This window comes from Cherax quadricarinatus, chromosome 8 (genome assembly GCF_038502225.1).
Source record: "Cherax quadricarinatus isolate ZL_2023a chromosome 8, ASM3850222v1, whole genome shotgun sequence".
NCBI classification, from domain to species: domain Eukaryota; kingdom Metazoa; phylum Arthropoda; class Malacostraca; order Decapoda; family Parastacidae; genus Cherax; species Cherax quadricarinatus.
The window spans coordinates 11,837,578-11,861,511 of record NC_091299.1 but is presented as its reverse complement, the minus strand read 5'-3'; the positions used below and the strand labels follow the sequence as shown (position 1 = coordinate 11,861,511).

At 42.2% G+C, this 23,934-nt stretch overlaps 1 protein-coding gene across 1 annotated transcript; it reads right to left on the bottom strand.

Moving 5' to 3' along the window:
* Nucleotides 1-2,274: 2,274 nt before the first annotated feature.
* LOC128685413 (ATP-dependent RNA helicase A-like) lies at nt 2,275-12,080 on the bottom strand. The gene is made up of 2 exons (XM_053771937.2): nt 12,020-12,080; nt 2,275-3,313 (listed from the first exon to the last, which is right to left on the bottom strand). Exons 1-2 carry the CDS (start codon nt 12,029-12,031, stop codon nt 2,483-2,485), a joined length of 843 nt encoding a protein of 280 aa, XP_053627912.2. The 5' UTR covers nt 12,032-12,080; the 3' UTR covers nt 2,275-2,482.
* Nucleotides 12,081-23,934: the final 11,854 nt, after the last annotated feature.

Genomic DNA, 23,934 nt, shown 5'->3' with positions numbered 1-23,934 from the left:
CGTACCTTCCCAAATTCGTCTACCAGTTATCTCAGCTTCCCTCTGGAATCTCCCAAAAGCGATTATGATAACTCACACATTGCTTAGAATCATTATCTTTTAATGAAAAAAAATATATATAAATGGTTATAAATGACCATAATTTTTAAAGGGGTGGACCGGTAAGCCAGCGGAAGGCCTCGGTCAGATGACCAAAAGCTCCAAAGGCGGGTCATCATCTGACTAAGACCCGCGTCAGGAAACATTTGTCCTGTTTCCTGACGAACCGTACCTAACCTAACCTAATTATCTTTTAATCCCACACATCTCTCCTGTTGTCTTGCCTTCACTTCTTTTACTCCCCCATCTATAAATATGTTAGGTAATAGGACACAAGTGCAACTATTGTGACATTTTATTGTGGCAACGTTTCGCTCTCCAGGAGCTTTATCAAGCCGGCTTGATAAAGCTCCTGGAGAGCGAAACATTGCCACAATAAAATGTCACACTAGTTGCACTTGTGTCCTTTTACCTATCACATTGTCGGTAATTCTACCAACATTAATACAATTATGCTAAACAACAATGGAAACAACACAAATCTCTGTCTAAGGCCTATTTTACTGGTAAATATTTTTGCTCTTTTCTACACATCCTTAGCTAAGCCTAGCTGTCCACATAAAACCTTTTAATTAATTTAACCCTTAAGTTGTCCAAACAGATCTATGTTCACATGCGTAGTGCTCCAAAAGTAGATCTACGTTTTTTTTTTTTACATATTTTTAAATATAACAAAAAAACGTAGATCAAAGTTTTTTTTACACGTTTTACATACTTTCAAATGTTGAAAAAACGTAGATCTACGTTTGGACAGTTTAAGGGTTAAGTAACCTACATCTGTTCCATACACTTGCAACATCTGCCACATTGCTTCTCTATTCACCACATCATATGCCTTTTCTAAATCCGTAAATACAACGCAAGGTCCTTTACTTTAATCTAATTATTGTTCACTTACAACCTTCTTGGTAAACACTTAGTCTACACATCCGCTACCTCTCCTAAAACCTTATTCATCTGCGTCCTTTTTTCTGTCTTACGCTTGATTCTTTCAGTAATAATAACTCTACCATATACTTTACCTTGCATACTAAACAGGCTTTTCCCCCCTAAAGTTCGTATACATTTCTTTATTCCCTCTTCTCATACATAAAAGAATCCTACATGATGCCTGCCAATCCCTAGGCACCTTCTACCCCTTTGAATTCATATACTAAACAAGTGCACTAAACACTCCAAACCGATATCCCCCGCCTGTTTTTAACATTTCTGTCTTGATCTTACCCATGACAGCTGCTTTACCTCCTTTCATTCACCCCACAGCCTCACTCACTTTCCCTACACTCCCATCTGACTTTTCCTAACTCCTGAAAGATATTGTACCTCCCTGATCAATTCATGAAATCACTGCCTTCCCCCATTTTCTTCATCAGCATTTTCTTAATTAACAACTCAACAGATAGGCGCCCATGTCACAGACTCTGTGACATGGACCGCCTTGCCTAGGAGAATTTCCCTTCCTATCTGTTGCTGTCTTGCAATATCGCATAGCTCCTGACGACGCACGAGAGTGCGAAAGATCCCCATGTTGCTTATTCTCCATCGTTAAAATCACCTGTTTGACGCAGATGGCGCCTCTCTGTGGACACTGTTCTTTCATTCTTGTGGACGATGTATGCCATCCTTCACAACGTTTGGTAGTGATGTCACTCTAGGGAGTGATGTCACTCCTGGAGGCCTGATCATGCCACTGCTTTTGCCAGCTGAGATATGTTACATTGTTACTGCGACCAGGTGTTATCTTGATGTGTTCTGATCGCGTATGATAGTGACGGGTTATTCACGTCTGGAAATAAATGATATTAAATACCGACACAATGGAAAAATTAACACATAGGCAGTATAATGTGATCCTTTATTGACAACGTTTTGCCCACTGTTTGGTTGGCACTCACGTACCCTTAACCCAGGTAGATCTGTTTGTGACTTGATAAAGCCCACTGTGTGGGCAAAACGTTGTCAATAAAGGATCACATTATACTGCTTATGCGTTTATTTTTCCATAGTCACGTATGTATTGAAGTCTTACGCTCACAGCGGTCGGATGTGTGTATTGTATCAAAGTGTTTGTTATAGTCAAATGTGTGTATTAGGAACAAGTATCTCACCCGGTATCACTCCATGTGCACCTATTAATATCAACACTACATTTCAGAAGGTTAAGGAAAACATCGGTAACATAGTAGAAGGTGTATTTTTGAGAAAGATGATAAACATGGAAAAACAGGGACTGACTAGACCACGCACTGAGTGCAGATCCCCTTTACCACAAAAATAAATATTAACACATGTTTTGAGCCACGGGAGTGGGAGTATGAAGTGCCGATGAGGTTTACCCTCGGCAGGGTAGCGGCAGTTGTTGCGGGGTTAAGGGTGGGGGCATCTAGGGCACACCGTAGAGACCTGAGGGTTTAGAGACTCCGCCACTCAGGCCAAAACCGACGCCGCCGAAGTCTTCGTCGCTGAGGTCATCGTCTCCAAAACCGCCTCCCAAGCCAAAGCCACCACCCAAACCAACACCACCTCCGTGTCCACCTCCCACGCCAGCACCACTTCCCAAACCAACCCCACCACCCAAGCCGACGCCACCACCGAATCCACCTCCGACACCGACGCCGACGCCACCACCCAAGCCGACGCCACCACCGAATCCACCTCCAACACCGACGCCGACGCCACCACCGAATCCACCTCCCACCCCAACACCACCACCTCCAACCAGCTGACCTCCGGCATGAGCAGCGGAGCTGAGGGCTGTTTGGAGGTCGACACCTCCTGGCAGGGTTGGGTTCTCTCCTTCGCCGTAGTGGACGAAGTACACCTCGGGGCTCTTGGGCGCGGGTGCTGGGACTTCGATGACCTTCTGTCCCAGGTGTTGTGGACGCTTGCTCAACACATACACTACATTGTTTACTTTTGGTGGGCCTACAACTATAGGTTCAGGAGGTGGACGGTGCTCAGGAGCGCGGATGAACAAAATATTGCTAACCACCTCAGGTTGAGGGATCACTGGTGGTGGACCATAGATCGGAGGCTGCTCAGGCGCAGTGTAGACGAAGACTTGGCGGGTAACCTTGGGGATGGCGCAGGTTCCGTCAACATTGAGAACTTCGCCATGCTTGCAGCCGCCGATGGGGAACCCTAGTCCCAGAGGTTTGTTCAGGTTATAGCCCTCAGGGGCAGCCCACGCTACCGTCACTAGCGAGACTAGCACCTGCAGTAACAAAAGAAAGATATTTGCATTAAATTGTGTGCTTTTCGTATGCTGTATTACCACTGCAAATTTAGCCTATCTCCATGAATTACCTATAATAATGGATTTGGTACAGGTTTTTGGTCCGTATTATCATAAGTAATTTCATAAAATAAAGCAGAAGTTAAAAAAAAAATATGATGTGTATGGAGAGTGCTGTATTCTGCATCAAAATCTTTCACTCATAAGCGCTTTTACCAATAATTAGAAGCAAGAATAACTGATATTCCTAACTTCGGTTAAGAATTATTTCCTGAAATAATGTGTCCTTCAGGTCAGGGAGCAAACACTCATCTGTGGAAAAATAAGCTTAAGGAAATAAAGTGAATGGCCAGTTGAACTTCCAGTACCTAGAGCCACTCCTCAAGCCAACATAAACAAAATAACTTCAAGACCAAAAGGATAAGGTCTTAAACACTAAGTGATCATTAGGAACCTACTCCAAGGCACGTTCATAAGGTTGATCATATTAAGCGTGTGCGACCATTCTTGAGTATTCAGCACCTGTTTGGAACACTAGCATGGTTAAAAGAATCAAACTGAAGAATATTACACGGCGTGTATCAAGACTGTGATCTGTGATGAAAAAAAGTGAGCTACGAAAACAGAATGCGAGTGCTAGAACAGAGAAATAGTGAGGATATGATCAAGGCATACAAAATAATCCGTGGCAAATGCAAGATAAACAAAGATAGGCTCTTTACCAGGGTTAAATCTGGAGGATATTGTATGAAACTGCATACCTAAAGTAGTAACGAGATATTCGAACAAAAAATTTTCAAGTTAAGAAGACAAGATTGACTTCAATAATGATACAGTCAAGACAGATTCCATAAAAGGGTCAAAAATAGATAAAACGGCGCTATTTTAAGTCGATGATGCAGCTAATTATAACATTTCCTTGAGACTTGTGTTACTCAACTTCTTGATATAAATCCAGGAAGCCCAAAAAGACAGTAAAAGTCACTCCAGTGTGTAGGCAGCAGTCAAGAGCTGAAGCATCAGGTAAGTATACACACAAGGGAGACTGGATGAACGTACTTAACAGAACTAGAAGAAAAACGTTCGCAGACATGCTAAAGTAAGACCCAGGAATGATGTGTGCAACGATACATACAACACATCATGAAGTGTTAAACCCGTGTGGGTCATTAAGCACAAAGAGTGGTGGAACCTCGAGCATCTGTCTACTACTGTGGCTCTGTCTCTCCTCTGCCTAGCCTGGCTCTAAGAGCAGACAGAAGCTGTATCCTCAAGACAAACACTAATGAGTTTTCGGGGAAAAACGAACAATTATAATGTAAATGTTAAAAAATCCAAAAGGATAAATAAAAAAGAGAGGTAAAAGGCAAATACAGAGAGAAAAAAATATCTAATACATCACAACAAACAGAAAAAAAAATTCACTAAGCACTATTCGAGGCGAGGGGAAGGACTACTGAGGAGAAACTTAGTTGTGAGAAAGTCTATTCAGTGTCAGTCCTTAAAGGTGACCATTTTTAACGCTGATGAAGGACTCTTCACTCACTTAATTGGAATTAACCTCCCCTTTCTTGGATTAAACCTGATTCACTACCCCTTTCCCAGATGAGGTATAACCTTTTCGAGCTTAACGCTTTCCCCTGAATACATTAAACTGAATTAAACAACATTGTCTCTAGAATAAGATACAGTGTGGACAAGAATCAGAAAAAGTGTGTATGTTAGATCTTGGCAACACAATAATAATGAAAATCTTTTCCCATCCTTCCTTCATTTGCGTACCAATGTTCAACTAATGCCCCACAGCCCCACAGCCCCACAGCCCCACAGCCCAACAGCCCCACACCTCCACACCTCCAGCCCACACCCATATCACCCATCCTTATTATCTTCGTCTAGCATAGTCTTCCCTATCTCGTATACACTTATCCCACGCAAAACTCACACCCACTATTCCACCCACCCTAAATCCACCCCCCCCCCTAATCCCGAAATTAGATCACGTTATCATACTAAAGAAAACTTAGCAAGAACTGAAGAAGAAAGACTAAGAAATATGAGAGAAACCCAAAACAACCAAGTATTCTCAACCGAACCAGGACAGCTATAAAAAAAGAAACGAGGAGAAAGAGACCATCTTATGGAGTCCCGAAAGAAATACTGCAATAGATGGAGAGGTGAAAAAAGTACCTGAAGGAACCAGACGCATCAAAGATACTGACACGAGACATTCTCCCCCCCCTCCCCGAGACACCGAGGAGACTACACACAGGTACTATACAAAAAATCTGCAACAAACAACTTGAGAAACAAGTGTTACCAGAAGACTGGAAAACTACCAGTACAAGGCAGATACTCAAAAACCAAGGAAAAGTTTCCCTGACATATTTATCCAACAAAGTAACGGAAACGGTAAAAAAGAGTGTGTATGCCTCTTTAGAAATACAATAGGTAAAACAGAGAGCATGGATTCAGTAAGGTAAAACAGAGAGCATGGATTCAGTGAGGTAAAACAGAGAGGCGTGGATTCAGTGAGGTAAAACAGAGAGCATGGATTCAGTGAGGTAAAACAGAGAGCATGGATTCAGTGAGGTAAAACAGAGAGCATGGATTCAGTGAGGTAAAACAGAGAGCATGGATTCAGTGAGGTAAAACAGAGAGCATGGATTCAGTGAGGTAAAACAGAGAGCATGGATTCAGTGAGGTAAAACAGAGAGCATGGATTCAGTGAGGTAAAACAGAGAGCATGGATTCAGTGAGGTAAAACAGAGAGCATGGATTCAGTGAGGTAAAACAGAGAGCATGGATTCAGTGAGGTAAAACAGAGAGCATGGATTCAGTGAGGTAAAACAGAGAGCATGGATTCAGTGAGGTAAAACAGAGAGCATGGATTCAGTGAGGTAAAACAGAGAGCATGGATTCAGTGAGGTAAAACAGAGAGCATGGATTCAGTGAGGTAAAACAGAGAGCATGGATTCAGTGAGGTAAAACAGAGAGCATGGATTCAGTGAGGTAAAACAGAGAGCATGGATTCAGTGAGGTAAAACAGAGAGCATGGATTCAGTGAGGTAAAACAGAGAGCATGGATTCAGTGAGGTAAAACAGAGAGCATGGATTCAGTGAGGTAAAACAGAGAGCATGGATTCAGTGAGGTAAAACAGAGAGCATGGATTCAGTGAGGTAAAACAGAGAGCATAGATTCAGTGAGGTAAAACAGAGAGCATGGATTCAGTGAGGTAAAACAGAGAGCATGGATTCAGTGAGGTAAAACAGAGAGCATGGATTCAGTGAGGTAAAACAGAGAGCATGGATTCAGTGAGGTAAAACAGAGAGCATGGATTCAGTGAGGTAAAACAGAGAGCATGGATTCAGTGAGGTAAAACAGAGAGCATGGATTCAGTGAGGTAAAACAGAGAGCATGGATTCAGTGAGGTAAAACAGAGAGCATGGATTCAGTGAGGTAAAACAGAGAGCATGGATTCAGTGAGGTAAAACAGAGAGCATGGATTCAGTGAGGTAAAACAGAGAGCATGGATTCAGTGAGGTAAAACAGAGAGCATGGATTCAGTGAGGTAAAACAGAGAGCATGGATTCAGTGAGGTAAAACAGAGAGCATGGATTCAGTGAGGTAAAACAGAGAGCATGGATTCAGTGAGGTAAAACAAAGAATATGGATTCAATGAGGTAAAATCCTACCTATCTAATTGAACTCCATGAATGCATTACAAAGATCGGACAAGATAAAAAAAAAACAGTAAAGAAGCGGCAGAATTTTATTGCCAAAATTTGACACGATACATAACAAGGAAGGGAAAACAGGTTGAAGTTACCGGAAGGTATACTAGAGTAACCGGAAGGTATACTAGAGTAACCGGAAGGTATACTAGAGTAACCGGAAGGTATACTAGAGTAACCGGAAGGTATACTAGAGTAACCGGAAGGTATACTAGAGTAACCGGAAGGTATACTAGAGTAAACGGAAGGTATACTAGAGTAACCGGAAGGTATACTAGAGTAACCGGAAGGTATACTAGAGTAACCGGAAGGTATACTAGAGTAACCGGAAGGTATACTAGAGTAACCGGAAGGTATACTAGAGTAACCGGAAGGTATACTAGAGTAAACGGAAGGTATGCCTGAGTAACCAGAGGGTATACTTGAGTAACTGGAAGGTAAACTAGAGTAACTGGAAGGTATACTTGAGTAACCGGAAGGTATACTTGAGTAACCGGAAGGCATACTTGAGTAACTAGAAGGTATATTTGAGTAACCGGAAGGTATACTAGAGTAACTGGAAGGTATACTTGAGTAACCAGAAAGTATACTTGAGTAACCGGAAGGCATACTTAAGTAGCCAGAAGGTACACTAGAGTAACCGGAAGGTATTCTAGAGTAACCGGAAGGTATATTAGAGTAACCGGAAGGTATACTAGAATAACCAGAAGGTATACCTGAGTAACCAGAAGGTATACTTGAGTAACCAGAAGGTATACTTGAGTAACCAGAAGGTATAATTGAGTAACTGGAAGGTTTGCTTAAGTAACTGGAAGGTATACTTGAGAAACCAGAAGGTATACTTGAGAAACCAGAAGGTATACTTGAGTAACCGGAAGGTATACTAGTGACTGGAAGGGATACTACAGTGACTGAAAGGTATACTACTTGAGTAGAAGGGGAACTACAGTAACTGCATTAACCAGAAAGGATAATGCAGTGACTGGACGGTATACTAGTATACCCGTATACGGTATACTGTATACTAGTATACAGTTACTGTATACTAGTCAAAGGTATACTTCAGTGACTGTATACTACAGTCACTGTATATTACAGTGACTGGAAGATATAGTACAGTGACTGGGAAATATATACAGTGACTGAAAAGGATACTACAGTGAATAGAAGGTATATTACAGAGACCGGAAGGTATATTACAGTGACTAGAAGGGATACTATATTGACTGGAAGGTATCCAACAGTGACCGGAAGGTATAGTACAGTGCAGAAGGAACACTAAAGTGACTAGAAGGGATACTACAGTGGCTGTAAGGTGTACTACAATGACCAGAAAGTATACAATAGTGACTGGAAGGGATACTTCAGTGACCGGAAGGTATACTACAGTGACTGTAGTATACTTTTCGGTCACTATAGTATACCTTCCAGTCACTGTTGTATACCTTCCAGTTATTTTAATATACCTTCCAGTCACTACAGTGACTGGAAGGGATACTACAATGATCGGAAGGTATACTACAGTGACCGGAATGTATATTACAGCGGCTGTAAGCTATACTACACTGACTGGAAGATATACAACTGTGACTGAAAGGTATACTAGAGTGACTGGAAAGTATACTACAGTAACTGGAAAGTATACTAGTGACTGAAAGGAATACTACAGGACTGAAAGGTATATACAGTGGCTGCATGGAATACTACAGTGACTGGAAGGTATATACAATGGCTGCAAGGAATATTACAGTGACTGGAAAGTATACTATTGTCTGGAAAGTATACTACAGTGACTGTAACAGATACTGTAGTAACTGGAAGGGATCTCACAGTGACTGTGAGAGTACTACAGTGACTGTGAGGGTACTACAGTGACTGTGAGGGATACTACAGTGACTGTGAGGGATACTACAGTGACTGTGAGGACACTACAGTGACTGACCAGTTCTAACTATCCTTCTTGCTTGTTTTTAATCTAACCTAGATGACTGGATGTATCTCTCATTTTGCTTTCCAGACCATGTTTCAATAGACGGGCAATTGAGTTCACTAAATCCCAGACAAATGTTATTGTATTCCATTATATTTATCTCTCATGCATTCCGGTACCTTCGTCTTCTTTCCTTCCGCCATGTTGGTGGTGGATCCCATCTCTAGTAAATATTTAGAAGACATTATTTCTTAAGGGAATTTTGGCGTTGGTTAACTGTATTCCCGAATAGTTCATGACTCTATAAGGTTTAATCTCTTGCGAGTTCCTTGACATGCTGGCTCAGGAAATTTTCTTAGACTCCAGCGGCTTTCCTCTCCGTGTCTATGGCTTACCATTGCTTAGGTATTACCTTGTTACAGTGAAGGAAGAGTCAAGAAGTTCCCTCGCTCTTGGTTCTTCTTGGATGGTGACCACTGAAGAGAGCCAAAGGCAGGTATCTCAGTCCCTCTGTGGTGTCATAAGTGACTTATTCAACAAACTGTTGCCAAATAATTCCAACCGATATTATTCCAATACTAGGTTTATAGCTTATACAGAGCCTTGGGATGGAGGGATGAGTGGTTATTACAGCATATTCATAATGCTGTGAAGGCCAAGGCTGCTTCCACGAAGCATTCCGCTCCAGCAACATTTGCAGCAGAAGTTGATGAACCTGATTGGCTCGACCTACATCATTAACTTCTGCGTAACGTCCATTACTGAATATGTATAGGCTATACATACGTATACATACGTGAGAGAAATGGTATTATAAGGCTTAGAAACAATTTCTCCGAACTTGGCAGATCCATATATTGCGACATATATGCGTGAGTGTGGGATGGGCGCCATAAATTACTTGATGCAGACTTTCCTATCAGGAGGGTAGACCAGTTTCTAGCTTCAGTATTCTCTCTTGTTTTGAAGATCAGGAGATGAAACTGGTTTTGACCTAACACTGATAACTGATGTCTCACGTTTAACTGTTAGGTCAACTGATCTCGGTGTATCCGTGCTTGGAAGCTTAGTGTCAAGATCAAGACGTGAAGTGAGAATGATATCTTAGCTCAGACATCTTGGTTCAGGGAGTACTGAAAGACTGACATCTTGGTTCAGGACGTGGCGACAGACTCCAATTTAAATGTTAGGTGTGTAGATAGATTAGCTTCTAGGTGCGGGGCTAGCTGAAAGAGTAGCGACGAGTGGCTGGAGGTTAGGGCAGAAGAAAGCTGTGTGTATGTGTGGAAGGTTCATGGCAAGATCATGTTATTGTGCATAAGTTGGTCAGTGAAAGTCGCTAGTCATACGAGAAACGAAAGTGCATTATCAGCTTTCAAGTGAAAGTTGACTGAAAGCTGCAAAGAAAAATATAATTGAGATCAGAGACGCAAACCTGAATTTCGTAGACACTCTTCATGATAGATTAGAACCAGTTGATTGACGGAAATTGTAAAATAAAAATGACCTGCTAAAATTCTCTCCTCCCCCCCCCAAAAAAAAAAAAATTAACAGTGAAAAAAACAGTGAGTGATGTCAGAAATCTTATGTTCGTTTGAGAGGAAAACAGAACAGGTCTGGATGGAGAGAGTGGAAAGTGTAACTGATATTGCTGTTCTGGTGATGCTGGACCTGTCTCCTGTTTTGTCTAACTCTGGTGATTCTGTCTAACCCTTGTGATTCTGTCTAATTCTGGTGATTCTGTCTTACTCTTGTGATTCTAACTCTTGTTATTCTGTCTAACTCTTGTGAATCTCTCTAACTCTGTGCTTATGTTTCTCTTTTGCTCTTATTTCACTCTTCATCTGTCTCCCGTTTTTTTCGCTCTGTTTCTTGTTCTAGTTCTTCTTATCTCCATTTCTTTCTCTCACTTTCCTCTAACCAAGGAAACAAATCCAGCATTAACCAAGACATACTGGCGAGGTTTCGCTTCCTCCGTCTGCTTCATCAAGCTCAGCCTGTAGTCGAAAAATCATCAGGATAAAGGTAATGCATCTGTGTCCTTACCAACGTGTTTGTATCTCATGCCATTTCCTACCTCTATCTCTCTCTCTCTATCTTCAGCTTTATTATTGTTCTTCTGGGTTAGTATGTCTAGCGATAAACTAATCAAATATTACTATGATGCCGGAGGAGATATGTACCGGCTGGGGATTAGGCGAGACTCATGACCGAGTTCAAGGTGACCTGCTTCACTCTAGCGAGAGAAGCGTCACAGGTTTTTCATGTTACTCTTGCCCTTGTGTGGGGGGGGAGTTAAAAAAAAAGGATTTTTAAAGTAGGATGAGATAATGCTGAACAGAGTGAGTGCTTTTGATATTTTGAGTTGATCCAAATGCGTTTCCTCCTGCCTATCTCCTTCCCTCTGCCAAGCTTTTCTATTCTTCTATCCCACTTCCTTCTATCCCTTCCCCGCCCGCGCCTTTTTCTTTGCTTCTCAAGCCCAGATCTGTTTTATATTATGAGTTAGTTTACTTTCACGTATTATTGTTGATCAATGATAAGACTGTGTGAACAAGACAACGTGAACGATCAACCAATCATACTGCAAGTTGGCCTTAAAATTGTTGTGACTTATGTGAACGAAACTTGAAGTTAATATTTCTTCTGATTTTGAAAATGACCCCCCAAAATGTGAGGGTTTTTTTGGCTAAGGAAACAACAGTGTCAACGTGACCTATAGTGACCTTCAGTGTGACCGGGCTTTGTTGGTCACTATCAGGGTGATTTTTAGTGACCTGGCTTCGCTGGCCACTATATATCAGGATGACCTCTAGTGACCTTGCCACAAACACGAAAAAGATGTCTTCCACTCGTCTTACGAAGGATTCTCAAGCAGCACTTAGCACCTACGGTCAACTTTGTTTGTCACATTAGTTTCCAGATAATACTGTGATGTTGGCTGGCCTTGCAGACGATTTTTTAAGTTGATATTGAATATAATGGGCGACACTGCAGTTGGAAGTGTGTACACAACTCACCGCGAACTTCATGGTGGTGATGATGTGGGCTGAAGGTGGCTGCTGGCCTTATATACCTCCGCTCTCACTTAACTCGAGTTTTTGCCGACCAGATAACCGCCCCTCCCTCGGGATAGCCACGCCCCTCCAGCTCTACCCTGCCCCCTTATACTAGGTCTACCCAACCTCCGTACCCCAATCTACCCCCTCGTCAACACCACCACGGCAGCGATGACCTTGCTGTAATAACCTCAGAAGTTTAAACCAGTTACCCTGAGAACTCACACCAACCAGAGCACAACTGCGACCCCTACCTTCAGAATAAGTCTTAATGAACCACTTAACGTTTTCTGTAATTAGTCCTGTTTTACAGTGTTAGAATTAGTGTCATTGTTTATCGAGTGCGTGCATGTCAAGGCTATGATCATGCCTGCATTATTTATACTTTGTCAACAAGGGATTGTTCTTCCATTATTATGCTTTGGTAAGGTTTTTATTGAGTCCAGGTGTGTTTAATATTATATTACCTGTAGACGACTCCAAGAGTCGTTGATCCCAGAATTTTAGTGGAGATATCGAGAGTGCCACTGTAGAGCTTCATTCTTCTAAAAGTCAATTGGCATTTGAATTAGGGTGGCACTCCAGCTGTGAGGAGCATCTGGTAATAGGGGGATAGCGTATCACTACGAAAAGGTGGCACTGAAGAGTGCCTGTGTGACGTTCAGTCACATGTGGTACTTCTGAGGTAATGGCACATAGTACTACTGCAACATATTTATAGGTGGTCTGTTTTTAAGTAGTTAACAACTGAAGATTTGATTCAAGTTGTTTTCAACACTACGTAACTTAAAACCTTAACATATCTTAACATAACTTACAATAATGTAACCTAACCTAACTTAATATAACCTAATAAAACAACCTTACCTAACGTCCTCTAACATAGCCTAACGCAATCTAACCTAACCTAATTTAACCTAACCTATCCAAATCTACTCTGATCTAACTTTAACCTGACCCTAAACCACTTATTGTATAAAACTGGTAAATAAATATGTTTTAACGTTTTTTTTTGTAAGGAGTCAAATTCTAGGTCATTTTAATAGTTCACCAGAGACACGATAAATGACACTGCGAGACAATGGTTGACGAGACTGACCTCCCATGGTAGATGATATAGACCGTCGGACATGACACAGATCATAAATCATGATAGTTGATATATACCATGGTAGATGACTTGGACCATGATAGACGATACAGATCATGGGATATGAAAGAGACCATGGTAGACGACACTGACTATGGTAACCGATACACACCATGGTAGACGACACAGACCATGGGATATGATAGAACCCATGGTAGACGACACAGACCATGGGATATGATAGAACCCATGGTAGACGGCACAGACCATGGGATATGATAGAACCCATGGTAGACGACACAGACCATGGTAGACGACACAGACCATGGTAGACGACACAGACCATGGTAGACGACACAGACCATGGTAGACGACACAGACCATGGTAGACGACACAGACCATGGTAGACGACACAGACCATGGTAGACGACACAGACCATGGTAGACGACACAGTCCATGGTAGATAATCTTGAAGATTTATAAAAGTTGAATATAATTATTTGAAAATTGAAGGAAATGATGGAAAAGGTGAGATAAATGGAAAAGCTGACAATGGAAGAGCTGAAGTACTGGGAAAGTTGAAAGAAGTGATGGAGAAGTTGAAGGAAGTGATGGGAAGTTGAAAGAAATACTGGGAAAGTTGAAGGAAGAGATGGAAGAATTAAAGGAGGTGATGGAAAAGTTGAAGGAAGTAATGGAGAAGTTGAAGGATTATTATTATTATTATTATAATCAAGGGGAAGCGCTAAACCCGGAGGATTATACAGCGCCTGGGGGGGGATGTGGAAGGCATTCAGGCTTAATTCGGGGAACTGGAGCACAGATCCAATTCCCTAAATCAAGAGCCCCTCACCAACATCAAGGAACCTTCCTTGAGGGGTCAGAAGTTGAAGGAAATAATGGAAAGGCTGAAGGAAGTACTAAAAAAGTTGAAAGAAGTGATGAAAAAGTTGAAGGAAGTGATGGGAAGTTGAAAGAAGTATTGGAAAAGTTGAAGGAAGTGATGGGAAGTTGAAAGAAGTATTGGAAAAGTTGAAAGAAGTGATGGGAAGTTGAAAGAAGTATTGGAAAAGTTGAAGGAAGTGATGGGAAGTTGAAAGAAGTATTGGAAAAGTTGAAGGAAGTGATGGGAAGTTGAAAGAAGTATTGGAAAAGTTGAAGGAAGTGATGGAAAAGTTGAAGAAAGGATTGAAATGTTGAAGGAAGCGATGAAAAAGTTGAAAGTGATGGAAAAGTTGAAGGAAGTGATGGAAAATTTGAAGTGATGGAAAAATTGAAGGAAATGATGGAAAAATTGAAGGAAATGATGGAAAAGTTGAGGAAGTGATGGAAAAGTTGAAGGAAATATTAGGAAAGTTGAAGGAAGTAATGAAAAAGTTGAAAGTGATGGAAAAGTTGAAGTGAGTAATGGGAGAGGGGGTGTCGGGTCTTAGATATTCTTGGTAGTGTCAAGCCGGTGGGAACGCCAGAGGTGGTTGAGTCCATCACCAGGTCACCAATACGACGCTTCCTAACTCCTCTCTCTTCCACTATTTCCTCCTGGCAGTATGTGCTTAGTAGCCACCACTCCTCCCCCCCCCCCCGCCCCCCTAAAAAAGATTCGAATTCCATACAGTATTTACTCTATTTGTGTTTTTTCCGGACGGAAGACCGAACCTCCACCACCGATTCTTGGGCTGGAGAACGGGACTCGTGACTCGCATTCTATTGTTTACCTGTGTTAGCATATCCAAAACTTTGCACCCGAACCTGTCTCCTGACTTACGTCCCCTGACCGCGATTGTCTCCTTCACTTGGGTTAAGTTAGGTAAGGTTTGTCGGGAAACAGGACAAGTATTTTCTGACGGGGTCTTAGTCATATTACTTATGTTTCCTTCTACCTCTTCACTTGACCCCTGGCTGTCTCTTCAACTCTCCAACTGATCTTCTCTTTCGGCTTTCTCTCTGCCTTTCTCTTGCTCACGACTTTGCAATGACCCGGGAAGGAACGAAGAATTAGTTAGGGATTCCTCTGAGAATCGTGGGGGTTCGTTATGAACTGTTCCAGAAACCGTAATGTTGGTTTTGAATGTGTTGTTATTATGTGTCCATTTTACGCTTGCGGGAAATGTTACACAGGATACAACTTTTGTGATCTTTGTACGTACAGTAATGCAGCCTTGTAGTCACTGTACCTACGGTAATACAGCTTTTATAATCATTGTTCCTTTAGAAACACAGTCTTTGTGATTATTGTACGCAATACAGCATTTGCGTTGTACATATTTCTTTTGCAACTAAACGTTATGTAAGTATTGTGATCTGTTGAGATGAGTGTCATTGGTTGGTAATTACCGTATTGAGCTTCAGGGTTTTGTACTCCAGTTCTTGGCCTCATCACTTAAAGGTTCTTTGTGTGTGTGTGTGTGTGTGTGTGTGTGTATGTGTGTGTGTGTGTGTGTGTGTGTGTGTGTGTGTGTGTGTGTGTGTGTGTGTGTGTGTGTGTGTGTGTGTGTGTGTGTGTGTGTGTGTGTGTGTTTCTTTGTTTTCACCTAGTTAATGTCTCGGGACGAGTCACATAACTCGTCCCCTGAAAAGTTAATTAAATTGGGCCTTTTATATAAACTACCACCTTCACTGTATCCTCGCCTTCAGTACCATATCATACCCATTCTTGAAACTGTGTATGGTGCTATCATGTTCAACAGCCTGAGAGTGAAAAAGTATTCCATACCCCCGGCCGGGATTGAACCCGCGGTCATAGAGTCTCAAAACTCCAATCGTGTCATTACGATTTCTTAAGTCGTGAAAAAGTATTTCATGATATCCTTGTGGCTCGAAAGTGTCTTGAGCTGCAGTCTCTGCCTCTTGTTTCTTCCTCGTTCCTCAAACAGCTCCTCCATCTTTACTATGAGGATATCTTCCCGTGACTTCATCTTTCCCAGAATTGTGAATCCTAGCATTTTATGTTCGTCTTCCTACTACGGACAAGCACATCTCAAGGAAGGTTCCTTGATGTTGGTGAGGGGCTCTTGATTTAGGGAATTGGATCTGTGCTCCAGTTCCCCGAATTAAGCCTGAATGCCTTCCACATCCCCCCCCCAGGCGCTGTATAATCCTCCGGGTTTAGCGCTCCCCCTTGATTATAAAAATAATACGGACAAGTACATCTGTTAGCCAGTACTAGGCTGGTGCGTTTACTTTTGTGTGTGTTTACATGTATTTGTTTGTGTGTTTATGATAGTGTCTTTGTGACTTGTGTTTGCTTTTTTTTTTTTTTTGCTTTTTTTTTGAGTTTCTAAATGTGCTGCATAAGGTGCGTGGACCATGCTGGTGGAACTTACTCCAATTTGATCTTGGCGTATATTATGTACTAGATCTTAAATTATTACAGTTACTAAAACTAATTCTTAGATTAGCTAGCTTTGTATATATCTTCAAATTTGCATGGTTAATGTGGGCTGGTGATATGCTCGGTGTGATGTCCACTCCCAGATCTTTCTCTTTGTGCACTACCGGTTGTAACTCTCCTCCAAGATTGTATTCCGTTTATGTTGTGTGTCTTTTTGTCTCTGACTATATGTCTGTCTGTTTCTCTCTCTCTCTCGTTTATTTTCATTAAATTTATCTGATTAAGTTTGCACGTCACGTCGTCATGGTTCCGTCTCACTTGCCTCTTCAGTGATCTTGCCCGTAATTTTCAGCAGCCTAGTCAACATCAACACACAGAATTCAGTGTCTTGTGACAACAAAAATATATGATCAAGCCAGATTTCTCGAGTTACATGAATTGTTTTTTGACCTTAGAGAAAAGTCAATAAAAATTGCCGTATTATAAATTTCTAAGCCCAATGAAACCATATGACACAGACGAAATTCATCTGCAACCCCCCCCCTCCCCCCCAAAAAAAATCGCACAGACATAATTAAACATGGAACGTGCACTAGATACGCAAAAGAAAGCTCGGCTTTCATCAAACACGTAAAAAGACATCCATGACCAACACACACACACACGGGAAACAACAGCCACAACTTTAAATTATTGGATCATCAAGAGGAAAATGGGGGAATCGGATTTTAATTATTTAATTATTGCACACCAGAAACTTTAATACCATCCACCGACAAGTGAAATATAAATCTTTTAGCATTTGTTTAAAAAACATTTACCAGCACATAGCCTAAATTCTTGATCCCACATGAAGTGCAGATGATCACATCCTCAACTGACCTGGTGACAGTAAACTGAAGAACAACTGACCTACAGTGTGGGTGACCTGATGCACCACTGATAGAAGTGTTTCTTCTTCTCTACTGCATACGTATATATATATATATATATATATATATATATATATATATATATATATATATATATATATATATATATATATATATATATATATATATATATGTGTGTGTGTGTGTGTGTGTGTGTGTGTATATTATTGTACCCACGAACGAGTGGTATTAATCAATAACAACACTGCGACTAGCCAAGGAGTCGAACCCAAGCTGCTTTGGCCCGCCTCATGGTGAGCGAAAACACATGACTACAGTGTCATGTGTTTTCCCTCACCATGAAATGGGCCTAAGCAGCATGGGTTCGACTCCTTGGCTAGTCGCAGTGTTGTTATTGATCACTACCACTTAGAATATAAACAGCCCTAAATACAATTTCGAACTTTCCACTAAGAAATGCTAACTAGCTTTAAAGCCATTAAGTTTAAAGCATATTAAGTTTGAAGCCAGTCAGAAATTGCATTATCAAGCTGTAAGCGTTGATATATAGAAACAGACGAGGCGATCAGAAATTATCGTATGAAAATCAGTATTTGAATTTTGACAGTTTCTTTTATGAATATGGCAAATTTGGGACCACAATGAATCCAAAATTTTCTCTAAGACATTCAAATTCGATCCAAGCAAGGGGAGAATAGGTACAGTTTCTTAGATCAAGAGCCCCCTACCAGCATCATGGTAAACTAATGCAATGTAAAATAATTCAATAACATTCGGCTGGTAGCGCACTCAGCTAGCGTGCTGAGGTCCGGGGTTTGATCTCCGGTACGGGTGGAAACATTAGGATGTGTTTTCTTAAGACACCTGCTGTCCATGCTGTAACAGAAAATAGGTACCTGGGTGTTAGCCGACTGGTGTGGGTCGCATCCTGGGAACAAAATTAACCTGTTATGTTAATTTGCATGAAATGCTCTGCATAACCACAGACTTGCTATTTAGTAGTACGTCATTGATGTCATCTAGACCTGTATAAGTTGCACATGTACTTGTATAAATAAAGATTATTATAATTATTATTACTATTATAAATGGCAGCTAGACACTCCATTAATAATATTAATCTTCTAAGTAGGACCAACCACTGTTGAAATTATGACGCTGATCAGAGGAGGTTTTCTCCGGTTATCACAATGGCACAAATTCTCGGAATGGCCTATGTAACTTTGTCCATAGGCCTCCCATGAATCTTGCCCAAGAAACAATAAACGATAGTTGAAAATTTGAAGCCGATCAAATAAGGAGTTTCGAGTAATTAACAAATATTTGAGAAACTTGAAAAAAATTAGAGGTCTGGAGAACGATCCGAAAACAGAAAAGTTTTCCCTGGCTAAACTTAAACATTAAAAAAAAAAACGATAATTTTAATTTTCATTCCTCATTGACATTCTATTCAAAATTCTCTTCAATTCTATAAGAAAAAACATTTATTTTGACTTTTAAAAATGTAATATATTTTAAGTGGGTAGAAAAATTAGCAAAGTGCTACACAAACGACCTAAAATTAATACAAAAATATTTCTAATTTAGATACACTAATAATTTTAGTTTAGATTCCGATCAGAACAATTGTTATTATTATAATCATGGGAGAGCTCTAAACCCGTAGGATTATACAGCGCCTGTGAGGTGGGGGATGGAAGGATTCAAGCTTAATTCAGGGAACTGGAGCACAGATCCAGTTCCCTAGATCAAGAACTCCTCACCAGCGTCAAGGAACCTCCCTTGAGAGGCCGATCACAAGAAGTATTGTGTGGTCACAACATCGCCGGGGCACCACCAGGACCAGACTGGCCGGGACAGTACCGGCGAACCTCGTCCAATCCTAGTTATAACATGGGCGACGATTTACTTTATAAAACTGGCAGAGCGAAACAGCTCAAAGTGACAAGATATAGTAAAGCCCACCGATGGTAAAAGTTTCAAGCTTATCAGAAAAGGCATTTTCTAGTAATTGATCTGATTCCAAGTGTGTAACTATTTCAGTAATGTTTCAAATTTACACCTACCGGGACTAAGCTTCTGAGTTACCATCCTTATTAGTTACTGAATAAAATAAATATCACTACTTATGCAATGAAATTGTCAACTTGGGACTTATGCCACAATGGCCGTGTGGGCCTTGTGTTCACGAAGCCTCACCGGGGGGGGGGGGAGGAATTTGAAGCCTACCAGATGAGTCATTCTCCAGTTATGGCACAAATTGCAACGATTCCAAGCTTTTTCTGTTGTTATTTTAATAAATCAACAAACACGGCACCGCACATATAGGTACTATCCTGGCTCTAAGATGCATCAGCCATTAAATACTGAAGTCGTTCAGATGTAAACAGAAATTTACTTAACGTGATTTAACGGGAATAAAATTTCACACTGTTTTCAACATAAAATGGCCAAACCTTCGCCAACACTGCTGAATCTCACTCTCCATCGTCATCGTACTTTTGGGCAACTTTTGTGAATGTTTGAGGCTCCGTCACTGATGATTTTGGAAGTTATTCTTCACATTCAAGGATGCTGGAAGTGGGTTCAATAACTCTGGTCATATGGCACGTGAATGTAACAGTTGAAACAGACTGGATGAGTTATGAGCGATGACTAGTGGTGGTCAGTCTTGATGATTGGAGGTAGTCAGTCTGGATGACTGGAGGTAGTCTTGACGATTGGAGGTAGTCAGTCTTGATGACTGGAGGTAGTCAGTCTGGATGACTGGAGGTAGCCAGTCTTGATGGCTGTAGGCAGTCAGTCTTGATGACTGGAGGAAGTCAGTTTTGATGACTGGAGGTAGTCAGTCTTGATGGCTGAAGACAGTCACTCTTGATGACTGGAGGCAGTCAGTCTTGATGACTGGAGGCAGTCAGTCTTGATGGCTGGAGGTAGTCAGTCTTGATGACTGGAGGTAGTCAGTCTGGATGACTGGAGGTAGTCAGTCTTGATGGCTGGAGGCAGTCAGTCTTGATGACTGGAGGAAGTCAGTTTTGATGACTGGAGGTAGTCAGTCTTGATGGCTGAAGACAGTCACTCTTGATGACTGGAGGCAGTCAGTCGGGATGACTGGAGGCAGTCAGTCTTGATGACTGGAGGTAGTCAGTCTTGATGACTGGAGGTAGTCAGTCTTGATGACTGGAGGTACTCAGTCTGTATGACTGGAGGTAGTCTTGACGATTGGAGGTAGTCAGTCTTGATGACTGGAGGTAGTCAGTCTTGATGGCTGGAGACAGTCACTCTTGATGACTGGAGGCAGTCAGTCGGGATGACTGGAGGCAGTCAGTCTTGATGACTGGAGGTAGTCAGTCTTGATGACTGGAGGTAGTCAGTCTTGATGACTGGAGGTACTCAGTCTGTATGACTGGAGGTAGTCTTGACGATTGGAGGTAGTCAGTCTTGATGACTGGAGGTAGTCAGTCTTGATGGCTGGAGACAATCACTCTTGATGACTGGAGGCAGTCAGTCGGGATGACTGGAGGCAGTCAGTCTTGATGACTGGAGGTAGTCAGTCTTGATGACTGGAGGTAGTCAGTCTTGATGACTGGAGGCAGTCAGTCTTGATGACTGGAGGTACTCAGTCTGTATGACTGGAGGTAGTCTTGACGATTGGAGGTAGTCAGTCTTGATGACTGGAGGTAGTCAGTCTTGATGACTGGAGGCAGTCAGTTTTGATGACTGGAGGCAGTCAGTCTTGATGACTGGAGGTAGTCAGTCTTGATGACTGGAGGTAGTCAGTCTTGATGACTGGAGGTAGTCAGTCTTGATGAATGGAGGTAGTCAGTCTGGATGACTGGAGGTAGTCAGTCTTGATGACTGGAGGTAGTCAGTCTTGATGACTGGAGGTAGTCAGTCTGGATGACTGGAGGTAGTCAGTCTTGATGGCTGGAGGTAGTCAGTCTTGATGACTGGAGGTAGTCAGTCTGGATGACTGGAGGTAGTCAGTCTTGATGGCTTGAGGCAGTCAGTCTTGATGACTGGAGGCAGTCAGTCTTGATGACTGGAGGTAGTCAGTCTTGATGGCTGGAGGCAGTCACTCTTGATGACTGGAGGCAGTCAGTCGGGATGACTGGAGGCAGTCAGTCTTGATGACTGGAGGTAGTCAGTCTTGATGACTGGAGGTAGTCAGTCTTGATGACTGGAGGCAGTCAGTCTTGATGACTGGAGGCAGTCAGTCTTGATGACTGGAGGTAGTCAGTCTTGATGACTGGAGGTAGTCAGTCTTGATGACTGCAGGCAGTCAGTCTTGATGACTGGAGGTAGTCAGTCTTGATGACTGGAGGCAGTCAGTCTTGATGACTGGAGGCAGTCAGTCTTGATGACTGGAGGTAGTCAGTCTTGATGACTGGAGGTAGTCAGTCTTGATGACTGGAGGCAGTCAGTCTTGATGACTGGAGGCAGTCAGTCTTGATGACTGGAGGTAGTCAGTCTTGATGACTGGAGGTAGTCAGTCTTGATGACTGGAGGCAGTCAGTCTTGATGACTGGAGGTAGTCAGTCTTGATGACTGGAGGCAGTCAGTCTTGATGACTGGAGGTAGTCAGTCTTGATGACTGGAGGTAGTCAGTCTTGATGACTGGAGGCAGTCAGTCTTGATGACTGGAGGTAGTCAGTCTTGATGACTGGAGGTAGTCAGTCTTGATGACTGGAGGTAGTCAGTCTTGATGACTGGAGGCAGTCAGTCTTGATGACTGGAGGTAGTCAGTCTTGATGACTGGAGGTAGTCAGTCTTGATGACTGGAGGCAGTCAGTCTTGATGACTGGAGGTACTCAGTCTGTATGACTGGAGGCAGTCAGTCTTGATGACTGGAGGCAGTCAGTTTTGATGACTGGAGGTAGTCAGTCTTGATGACTGGAGGTAGTCAGTCTTGATGACTGGAGGTAGTCAGTCTTGATGACTGGAGGCAGTCAGTCTTGATGACTGGAGGCAGTCAGTCTTGATGACTGGAGGTAGTCAGTCTTGATGACTGGAGGCAGTCAGTCTTGATGACTGGAGGCAGTCAGTCTTGATGACTGGAGGTAGTCAGTCTTGATGACTGGAGGCAGTCAGTCTTGATGACTGGAGGTAGTCAGTCTTGATGACTGGAGGTAGTCAGTCTTGATGACTGGAGGCAGTCAGTCTTGATGACTGGAGGTAGTCAGTCTTGATGACTGGAGGTAGTCAGTCTTGATGACTGGAGGTAGTCAGTCTTGATGACTGGAGGCAGTCAGTCTTGATGACTGGAGGCAGTCAGTCTTGATGACTGGAGGTAGTCAGTCTTGATGACTGGAGGTAGTCAGTCTTGATGACTGGAGGTAGTCAGTCTTGATGACTGGAGGTAGTCAGTCTTGATGACTGGAGGCAGTCAGTCTTGATGACTGGAGGTAGTCAGTCTTGATGACTGGAGGTAGTCAGTCTTGATGACTGGAGGTAGTCAGTCTTGATGACTGGAGGCAGTCAGTCTTGATGACTGGAGGCAGTCAGTCTTGATGACTGGAGGTAGTCAGTCTTGATGACTGGAGGCAGTCAGTCTTGATGACTGGAGGCAGTCAGTCTTGATGACTGGAGGTAGTCAGTCTTGATGACTGGAGGTAGTCAGTCTTGATGACTGGAGGCAGTCAGTCTTGATGACTGGAGGTAGTCAGTCTTGATGACTGGAGGTAGTCAGTCTTGATGACTGGAGGCAGTCAGTCTTGATGACTGGAGGTAGTCAGTCTTGATGACTGGAGGTAGTCAGTCTTGATGACTGGAGGTAGTCAGTCTTGATGACTGGAGGCAGTCAGTCTTGATGACTGGAGGTAGTCAGTCTTGATGACTGGAGGTAGTCAGTCTTGATGACTGGAGGTAGTCAGTCTTGATGACTGGAGGCAGTCAGTCTTGATGACTGGAGGCAGTCAGTCTTGATGACTGGAGGTAGTCAGTCTTGATGACTGGAGGCAGTCAGTCTTGATGACTGGAGGCAGTCAGTCTTGATGACTGGAGGTAGTCAGTCTTGATGACTGGAGGTAGTCAGTCTTGATGACTGGAGGCAGTCTTGACAAGCGGGAGGAAGTAAAAATCAAGCAAACTCTGAAAGGTCTGTGGGAATAATAATAATAATAATAATAATAATAATAATAATAATAATAATAATAATAATAATAATAATAATAATAATAATAATAATAATAATAATAATCTGCAAATGAAGCAGACGTGATTCAAGTATGTGATAATTTTGTTGACAAAAATATATAAACTCGAGCACTCTAAATACCGTTTAGATTATTGTCAAGACAATTTTCACATTAAAATCATTGACGTTGATACATTCCCTTTACTGGGACAAATTTACTGGATGGGTGTTACCAGTGACTGCTCGAGCGAGATGCCACAGACAAATTCTTCAGATATCCACTTAATATACTATAGTTATTTGAGCTTATCGTAAATCCTAGACATTGTGTGACACGCTAGACAGTGCGTGTGACCTGGCTGTAGTGGGTGACAGGGCGTGTGACCTGGCTGTAGTGGGTGACTGCGTGTGACCTGGCTGTAGT